This window comes from Myotis yumanensis, unplaced genomic scaffold, assembly GCF_028538775.1.
Source record: "Myotis yumanensis isolate MYYU_CA2020_CCGP unplaced genomic scaffold, mMyoYum1.0.hap1 SCAF_1, whole genome shotgun sequence".
Lineage (NCBI taxonomy): Eukaryota > Metazoa > Chordata > Mammalia > Chiroptera > Vespertilionidae > Myotis > Myotis yumanensis.
In genome coordinates this window covers 182077475-182087857 of record NW_027223752.1, presented here as the reverse complement: position 1 = coordinate 182087857, position 10383 = coordinate 182077475, and the positions used below count along the sequence as shown (strand labels likewise).

Here is a 10383-nt window from a genome sequence, read left to right as displayed (position 1 = left end):
AACAAGATTTGGGGAAGATGAGGTGTGGGCTGAGGAGAGATGCAGATATCCTGAAGTGGGTGAAGCTTGGAAAGTGGGGAGGACAACGCCTCAGATTCCTACTGGGGATACAGGAGGGGGAGCAGGCTTCATAGAGGAGGGAAAAGATAACTAGTTTGGAATAGGTTAAGTTGCAGTCCGTTGCAGAGAATAGAGTTGAATGTGCTTCGTGCAATGAGAATCAAGTTCTGGACCTAGGGCCTGATGTAAGATTCTCTGACTCAGAGGCCGGCACTGGCCCCTGCAGGGGTGAGGGGGATGAGCTTACGCTGGGCTGGGCACACCATGGACCTGAGAGTCCCAAGGCCCAATCCATGAGATCCCACAATGGATGGAGAGAGGAGCCAACAGAGATTGAAGAAACAATCTAAAAAGAAACAGAAGACTGGAGAGGAGGGTCGTCAAGAGCCAAGAAAGTCAACATTAGTAGTTTATTGATAGTTTTCAAAGGAAGCAACGCTTTCTGTGCCCATGCTGCAGACCAGCTCAGGCTGGCTTTCCCTGGTTCACACCATCATCCATATTCTCTCTCATCATCCATATTCTCTCTCTCTCTCTCTCTCTCTCTCTCTCCTCTCTCTCCCTCTCTCATTCCCCCCCCCCCCCCCCCCCCCCCGCAATTTGGTAAATCGACAGAAGTGGCTGGGAGTTAACGGGGACCCAAGCATCCAAGCATGACCTCAGGGTCGCGCAGGCAGTGACAGCTCCAACAGCCCTTTTCCCGCCGGCCGGCCGGCGGGCGGGCGGGTCGGCGACACGGTCCCCGCCCGAGGAGCCCTTTCACCCGAAAGGAATGTGGGCGCGCGCGCTGGACTCCGGCTCCGCTTGGAACGCGGGCCCGGGCGCCGCTCGCCCAGCGCGCCGGCCTCGGGGGCGGCTCCCTCGCGCCTCCCCCCACCGCGCGCCCCGGCCGCTGGGAGAGGCGAGGCGAGGGGGAGGCGGCTGGAGGGGGCGGGCGAGGGACGCGGGACTGCGGGGAGGTCGGGGGCGGGGAGCGGCAGGCGGCGGGCCCCGGGAAGAAAAGAACATGGCTCCTGCGGCGGGCAGCGCCGAGCGCCGCGCGGGGCGAAGGCGCGCCGGGCGCCAGTGACCGCGATGGTGAACTCGAGCCGCGTGCAGCCGCAGCCGCCCGGGGACGCGAAGCAGCCGCCCGCGCCCCGAGCGGCGGGCCCGGGCCGGCTGATGGCGGGCGGCGCGGCCGTGGGAGCCGGCCTGGCGGCCCCCGGCGGCCTCCGCGAGCCGAGGGGCCTGGAGATCGAGATGGAGCGCATCCGGCAGGCGGCCGCGCGGGACCCCCCGGCCGGAGCCTCGGCCTCCCCGTCCCCTCCGCTCTCGTCGTGCTCGCGGCAGGCGTGGAGCCGCGACAACCCAGGCTTCGAGGCCGAGGAAGACGAGGAGGAAGAGGAGGTGGAAGGGGAAGAAGGGGGGATGGTGGTGGAGATGGACGTGGAGTGGCGCCCGGGCAGCCGGAGGTCGGCCGCGTCCTCAGCCGTGAGCTCCGGGGGCGCCCGGGGCCGGGGACTGGGGGACTACCACGGCGCGGGCCACCCGAGCGGGAGGCGGCGCCGGCGGGAGGACCGGAGCCCCCCGCACCCCAGCCCGGCGGGCGGCGGGGACCCGCTGCATCGCCACCTCCCCATGGACGGGCAGCCTCCGCGAGTGGCCTGGGCGGAGAGGCTGGTGCGCGGGCTGCGAGGTAAGAGCGCGACGGGCTGCGGCTGATGCGCCCACCTGGCGGGCGGGAGCCCTCGCCCGCTGCGGGCTGCTTTCGGGGCTCCACCTCGCGTCCCCGCCTCCCCTGCAAACGCATTTCCCACTTCTGCTAATTCTGCTCTGCTTCCGGTACCCAGCGCCGCATTCCGCTGTTCCCTTCCCGGTGCAAATTTATTGGATACCTCCTTCTTCCAGGAGAGAAAAAAAAATGTCTGGAAATAAGTGAAAGCCATATTAAAGTGAAAGGATACATCTGAGGATTTTTTTTTGAATTGTAGAGGGAAAATGAATAGTGGACCGAATGGTGGTTATGCAGTATACTTGCTAATTGCACTACATTAGAACCGAAGCTCTGCGTCGGTACCCATGTTCTCCCGCAGATCTCGATCCCTCGTTGCTCTGCCTCCCGTTCTCGAAAGGGTAACAGTCCAGTCTTCTCCAAGTTGTGGGAGGAGTGTCATGGGTTGTCATTGATGTTGTTTTGATGTGTGTGGTTGTTTCTGGGAGTGGTGCTGTTGAGAACACCGCGAATAGAATAAAATAATATCTTTGAAAACAGTTATTTGGCCATTTCTAGTTCTAGGCATTTTCCTAAAACAGTTGTAAAAAAAAAGTTACATTGTTTTAAAAAACTTGGAAGTATGTTTTTAAATAACTAAATTAATGCTCTTTGAAATTCCAACCAAACAGTGAAGTCACCAGATACCAGCTGTGTGTAAATGTGTTGGTTCAGTGCACCCAACTCTCCAAAACTCAGGAAAGGAATTTTCAAACTTGCCAGTGTGTATTAAGAGGACACAAACTTTCCAAGCGCAGATGGGGATCCTTTTTTTTTTTGCACAGTTTTGTCAGAGGCATCCTTGGAAAAGAGTTGCATTTGTTCTTACCATCCGAATTATTTTAATCTCCAGTTTTAAGAGTTTTCATTCTCCCTTCTTTTGAGAACTTCCCTTCGCTTCTCTAATCTTTCTGTCAGTTTTGAAAATCTTGCACACAGAAAACCACCCAGGTGTTTTCATAACAACATGATTAAGATCAAGTCAGACCTACATATAGACCCCCAGTTCTACCACGCCTTGGCTGCGTGACCTTGAGGAAATTGCTAAACCTCTCCGATCCCCAACTTTTGCATTTGTTTTTTAAAAGAGATAATCCCAATATTTAGTTCTTGACTTTGGAGAATTGAATGAGATGAGACGTGTAAAATGTATAACAAGTCTCTCCCATTTTGTGAGTACTTCATAAATTACATCAGAAACTCCAAAAAGTGTACATTTTTTGCTACTTCTTTTACATTAGTGCTTTTGCTAGTTAATTTGATTCAGAACATGGTAGAAAAGGAAAGATCCTTTTTTAATAACCTGTGTGAGTAGATTACTAAAAAAACGAATACTTTTTAAGGTTCAAATCTGTATTCAAACAAATTATATACAGTCAACCCTTGAACAAGCAGGTGGTTGGGGGCACTGACCTTCTCCTATAATCACAGTCAGTCCCTCCACATGTGCCAATTCCCAACCGCAGAGTTGACCCTTGAACAACAGGGTTTTGGACCGGATGGGTCAATTGAAAAAAATCCCAGTATAAGTGGACCTGCTCAGTTCAAATCCATGTGGTTCAAGGGTCAACTGTATTATTTTACATTGTTTTAAGTGTACTTTTAAAAATATCCACTGAAGTGAGAATAAAGTTTCTTATAAGTTAATGTGTAATAGTAAATCATGATCCTTTTAAGTCAAGTAAGCATTTGATAACACATTTAACCTTCTTTGAATAAACTAATGGAATATAATAAAATGAAATGTATATATATTTATATGAATGTAATATGAGTTAACTTTTTTTAAATAAAACTTTAAGAAAATTTACAAGGAATAAGCTCATATTTAAATCATATCTTACCAACCAATGGTCTAATTAGTAGGAGAGCAGGCTCAAAAAAATCTTATAGAAAATTTTAGGACAAATGTTATTTTACGAAGAACTATAACTGGCATTCTTGTCACTTGTTAAATAAATGACATTTGTTAAATACTTAGCGCCTACTGTGAAACTAATACTCTGCTAAGTTCTACAAAAAGAAGAAATAAACTAAAATAGCATATTACCATTTTCCTATACACAAACCCAGAAAAGTAAAATAAATAACTGTGAATGAGTTGTGATTCATTTTTCTTTCCCTCTTTGGATACCAATGAAAAGAATCTCATATGTATTGTGTAAGTAGTGCCCTAAGATCAGAACAGAAAGTAGCCTTCAATTTCTAAAGGTAAGAGAAATTACTCAAGTTTGGAGTCGTCAGGAGCTTCCCTGGAGGCCTCCTGTCTTTCTGACTTTAGACAACTCACTCAAGCTTCCTGGGCCTCAGGTGCTTGTTCATAAAATGGAAGAGTTTGCCCGGCCAGCGTGGCTCAGTGGTTGAGCATCAACCTATAAACCAGGAGGTCATGGTTCGATTCCCAGTCAGGGCACATGCCTGGGTTGTGGGCTCGATCCCCAGTGTAGGGCGTGCAGGAGGCAGTCGATCAATGATTCTCTGTCATCATTGATGTTTCTATCTCTCTCTCCCTCTCCCTTTCTCTCTGAAATCAATAAAAACATATTTTAATAAAATGGAAGAGTTCAACCTTTTAGCTTCAACATTCCCTTGTGTTGTTTAATGACATGAATCCAAGATGGACAACAAATGGTCATTTTCCCTCCTTGAACAGTAGCTAGATCTATCTTCTTAGCAGAAGTAATACAGCAAAGAAGACATGTTTGAGGCCTGGCTCTGGGAAGCATTGTGTCTCACTAAGGAATTAAGAATTTATCTCTTAATATTCAGAAGTAGTTGAAAGTTTCTGAGCAAGAACAGAACTTGCTGCAGAGGACTGTGAGTCGGGCAGTGTGCTGTGTAGGAGAGCTTTCAGAGGGACACAGGAAGACAAGGGGACCAGGTAAGAGCAGCCAGTGCTAAAGAGATGCTGAAGGCCTGGGCCAAAGGAAATGAAGGATGGCTGAAAAATTTAAAGACTTCCCCAAAATTAAAGGTACCCCCAATGATACTGTTTTCTTTCATCTTAGCAAACTCATTTCAGTGCAAAGATACAATTTGATACTCTACACCAGTGGTTCTCAACCTTCCTAATGCCGTGACCCTTTAATACAGTTCCTCATGTTGTGGTGACCCCCAACCATAAAATTATTTTCGTTGCTACTTCATAACTGTAATTTTGCTACTGTTATGAATCGTAATGTAACAATGTATTTTCATTGTTACAAATTGAACATAATTAAAGCATAGTGATTAATCACAAAAACAATATGTAATTATATATGTGTTTTCCGATGGTCTTAGGCGACCCCTGTGAAAGGGTTGTTCGACCCCCAAAGGGCTCGAGACCCACAGGTTGGTGACCCACAGGTTAAGAACCGCTGCTCTACATGAACTATCCAATTTTCTGAATTTCCAAAGTTGAATGTGTTTTCTGGGTGAATTTGTGTACTAACTTGTTAAAGTCATTTTCTGCTTGTTATTTTAGACATCTACTGGTATGCTTTTTCTTTTTCTTTTTTGAAAAATAAAGTAGTAGCTGTATTGGTCAGGGCAGGCTAAGCTGCTATAACAAATAATACCTCCTTTCCCAGTCACTATGTTGTCGCATCACTATCCATTTCCAGAACTTTATCATCATCCCAAACAGAAACTCTACCCATCTATAATAATAAAAGGGTAATATGCTAATTAGACCTGATAGACCAGACATCTTTTGGTTGTCCGGTCCTCCCTCCGGACAAAGCCATGGTGCCCAGGGGCCAAGGCAGAAGCGGTTAGGGGCGATCAGGCCAGTAGGGGAGGGCAGTTAGGGGCAATCAGGCCGGCAGGCAGTGGGGTTAGGGCCAATCAGGCAGGCAGGCAGAGGCAGTTAGGGATGATCAGGCAGGCATGCAGAGTGATTAGGGGCAATCAGGCAGGCAGGCAAGTGAGCAGTTAGGAGCCAGCAGTCCCGGATTGCAAGAGAGATGTCCGACTGTAGGACATCCCCAGAAGGGTCCCAGATTGGAGAGGTTGCAGGCCGCGCTGAGGGACACCCCCCCCACACACACATGAATTTCATGCTCCGGGCCTCTAGTTAAGCAATAACTCCCCATCTTCCCTCCTCCTTGCCCCTGCTAATCTCTATTCTACTTTGTCTCTGAATTTCAGTGTTCAGGTTTTGGTGGAATCATACAGTGCTTGTCCTTTCATGTCTGGCTTATTCCCTTAGTTTAATGCTTTGAAGGTTTACCCATGTTGTAGCATGTATCCGAACTTCATTCCTTTTGATATCTAAATAATATTCCATTGTATGTACCACATTTTGTTTATTCATCAGTTAATGCACACTTTAGTTGTTTTCATCTTTTGGCTATTGTGATTTTCCTTTTATTTTAATCCAGACCTCACTTCATCACTTCGTCCTTTTCCCTTTTTATTTGCATAAATGAGATTTTGTATTTTCATTGCTGTGAGGATTATTTTTGCTGGAGGGTTGCTACTCTGTGATAAAGTTATGCTAGTAACAGAATTTATGCAGCCAACAAAAATTTATGAAGAGTCTCCTTTGTGCTTGGTACTAAGGATACAGAGGTGAATAATACAATAATCCAACTCTCAAGGAGCTTTGAGTTTAGTAAGGGAAACAGAGATGTAAGTAAATAACTGCAGTGCCAGGTCCCAGATATGGGAAGGACACAAAGTGGAGAGGACCAGCTCAACCCAGAAAGGTCAGAGGAGGTGAAACAAGTTACACGTTTGTTTTGAAGGAAGGGGGTGGGGCGGACGAGGGACAAATAGCAGAAGTGAGATCAAGCACGCCAGTAGCCCTTTGAGACTTTTTCGTGTGGACAGTTAAAGCCAGTGGGGGCTTCAGGCAAGGGGCTGATATGATCACGTGTCAATCTAAAGATGATTCTAGCAAGAATGTAGAGAATAGTCTAAGGTGAATAGCACTGGTTGCTGGGAGAATAGGTAAGGAGCGGTCTAACCAAGAGGGATGATAAAAGGTGCAACAAGGACATGTGAACTGGATGGAAGGAAGTTAAATTAAATGGACAGAAACCATCAGAATTATGGGCCACCTCCCTATGAGGGTTAAGAAAAGAGCCTATTCTAGAATGAAACCCATGTTTGTGCTTGGTATCTTTAACCCAAACAGGTCAAATAGGTTTCTAGAGAAAGAAAGAAAAATCTCAGTTTGAGGTATGTGAGTATGAGTTGTCTGTGGAAGATGCCAGTTGGAACTGGTAGGGAGCTGTGGTGTGCTCTTGTCTGCACCTCAGGAGAGGTTCAGGAGCCAATATGATATAAGGCAGCAACTGACTATTTGAAAAATGGACCAATCATAATACAAAGTCACTTCTCTTTCTAAAGGTGTCCCCACAATTCCAAGGAATATTAGGGAGGATTGTATTTATCTTTCTAAACAAGGCCCAATGAGCACAAAAACAGGATTCTTTTATGATATAAACTAGAGACCCGATGCACGAAAATTTGTGCAAGAGTAGGTTTTCCTTCCCCCAGCTGCCAGCACCGGCTTCCCTCCGGCATCCGGGACCCGGGCTTCCCTCTTCCGGCCACCAGCAGGCACCTGGGATCCGGTCTGGCTTCCCCTGGGCTGCCTGCAGGCACCTGGGACCTGGCTGGCTTCTCTCCAGCCCCAGCTTCATCAGGAAGGATGTCCAGAATGATGTCCAGAAGGCGTCCAGTCTAATTATCATATTACCCTTTTATTATTATAGATGCCATGAGCATTTAGTCAGACTATTCAGAATGAACTCAAAGTCCATACAGATTTGGGTCTTTACACCACTCTGACATCTAGGTGTCAGAAGGAGGACATTTTATAGATAGATCTGTTTCTGAAGCATAGACAGGCCTCTCCCAACCACTACATGCTTTACACATATTTCTCTTTCCCAGAAGAACCCCGCAAAGAAGTACTGTTCTCCCATTTTCAGATGAGGAATTGGAGGCTCATGACATTCGGGAAGGTCTCAGCTCATAAGTGGCTGAGCCCTCATTTGAACCCAACGCTGAATCCAAATCCCTACATGTACTTTGTCTTGATCAGTAAAGGCATCAGGATTAGTATATTTCAGATGGGACAGGGTTAATGTGAGGCAAAAGATCCACACTGGGTCGTTTCACCATGGAACTGAAATATTTACAGGTGAAATGATATGAAAGCTGGGATTAGATTTAACAGAGAGGAATTGGTGAGGATTTAGATCAGGGGTGGGGATCGCCGGCCCTTGGGCCATACAAAGCCGGCGAAATCATTTGTTCTGGCCCTGCCAAGGCATTAGGGGTGAAATAATTAAATGTTTGACCAAATATCGCAGGCTAATTTTTAAGTTGATCATTTTGTAAGACCGGAGAATGATGTTATAAATATCCAAATGGCCCTTGGCAGAAAAAAGGTTCCCCACCCCTGGTATAGATGAATCAAGATTGGTGTTGAGTTGATAATAGTTGAAGCTGGGTGAGAGATACATTAGATCATTCTTGCTGATATTTTTTATATATTGCAAAATAAAAAGGATTTGGAAGTATTTGGATAAAATAAATGCAAAGATGGCATTTTTTTTCAAAATCAGTTGTTTATGTTTGGCACATTGTGTTTGGGATTATCTATGTCTGAGTTCCTCTGTATTCATATCAATGACACTGCACAAGGGAATAGACACTGTCTGGATGCTGTGCTCCAACTTGGGGTTCTGACAGTCTCTACTTATGTGTATATCTTATGCCTGGCCTCCCATTAACTCAGCACCCTCTTAAACACAGAGGGAGTTGGATATTGCCCACCCCTCATACTGTGCTCTCCCTAGCAGCTGCCGACACCTTATGTACTGGCCATGAGTGCCTGCAGTGCAGGGCAGGCACTCCCTCCACAAAGGGGACAGTTGTGGGAAAAGACAACAGTTGAGTTTGAAGGATGCTGCCATTTTGGATGTGAACTCCAAGCTTACCCATCCTTGCTCTGTTAGCTCTGTAAACATGGGAAGTAGGTGGCAACAGCACAGCCTTTTTTTTTTTCCTATTTGTGGATGCAGCCGTTTCTCATCCATCAGAATGTAAAGAGGTCCCTGTACCCAGAGACAGACCCAACCTACACATCCAGTGGGGAAATTCGATGAAATTTTTAAACCAATAAATATTTGAGGAGCTAGAGTCATTTGTGAAAAGTAGATGCATAAAAGGATATTATAGAAAAGCATACTCGGTAAATAAAGGGACATTTTTTTTTTCATTTGAAATGTTTCATGTAAGGGCTAGAGCATTTAATTGCCATGGAGCATTGCAAGTTTCTTTTGAAGAAAATTTGAAAGGAGTTTGGTTTTTCTATTTGTGGGTCAAGCAGTACCATTTGTAAATATTAAGAACCATGATTGTTCCATAATTGTTTATAAACCATAGGAAAGAGTGAAATCACTGCCCCAGAGAGGCCAGGCAACAATCTTTCCTGATGGTAAAGAGACTGACAGTCTCCACTTATGTGTATATCTTATGCCTGGCCTCCCAAGGAAATATACCCAAAGATATGGTGTGGTTGTGTCCAGGGCTACTGCGCCTAACATTTGGCTGCCTCTGTGTTATTCTGAGTTGTAATTTTCCATGTCATATAAATTTGTAATAATTCTTTAATATGATAGTTTCAGTGAACAAACATTCTGCTTGCTGCATTTCTTCTGAGTGAGTAATTCCCTGACAACTACCAGATCTTGGCAGAAGCGAACCTGGTCATAAGTTATGCTCCACTTTCAGTGTGGTGAAATCTATGATGCGTAACACAGTGTCTTTGAATTCAGACGCTGATTTTCCTAAAGGAAATTTGGGGGAAAAAAATGAAAGGAAATGAAGTACTCAAATTTAGGAGCAGAACTAATGTATTATTACAAGACTTAAGAATACATAAACACTAGTGATGAAGTCATTTCTTCGAAGTGGAAGGCCATGCACCATTTGCCCTCTGTCTCTGCGAGGCTGGATTGTGGTTTAAGGAGCTCTGTGAACCTCAGTGATGGAAGGGGTTAAAGTCTGTGGAATAAAAGTGTGAGGCAACCAGGGACCAGGTTGGCTTCCATTAACAGCCAACCTAATCTAACTGAAAGGATTGGGAAGTCTGTCTTTTTTGGAAAACATCAAGGCTCTTCCGAGTAACCAGCAATGTGACTTGACCACACTGTTCATTAATGGGGGTTTGGACGGCCACCACGGCTGTCTGCCAGCCCCAAACTGCGGTAACTCTCTCCAGCAAGCTCGCGGAGGTTATGTCATCTTTGCTCCGCCGGCCCAACACTTTTTCCATCTGCAAAAATACGGAACATGGTTGCTGATTTTACTCTCTCCAAAGAGAGAAGTCGGCTAAGTTGTTGCTTTTTATTTAAAGAGTATATGTTAATTGGCACTTTAAAAATCTGTTAAACTAAGCATGTTTAGTGTAATCAGTCGCTAGTTTCTTAAAAGGACCAAGGGCAGAGGGCAGAGATTTTAGGCCGATGTGTTAGAAGCTTGATAGATGTTCCAATAGGGAAACGATGCTCCAACCAGGACTTCTTTTCCTCAGGGGTGACTTAAAAGGTATCATTTGCAATGTAGTTTCC

The 10383-nt window shown here is 45.8% G+C and overlaps 1 protein-coding gene across 1 annotated transcript in view; it reads left to right on the top strand.

The window, feature by feature from the left end:
• Nucleotides 1-1036: 1036 nt before the first annotated feature.
• The window catches only part of PKD2 (polycystin 2, transient receptor potential cation channel), a 68885-nt gene continuing 59538 nt past the window's right edge, over nt 1037-10383 (top strand). Inside the window, exon 1 of the mRNA XM_070393017.1 lies at nt 1037-1735. Coding sequence (XP_070249118.1) covers nt 1135-1735 — 601 coding nt within the window. The 5' untranslated portion in view covers nt 1037-1134. The remainder of the gene's footprint in view (nt 1736-10383) is intronic.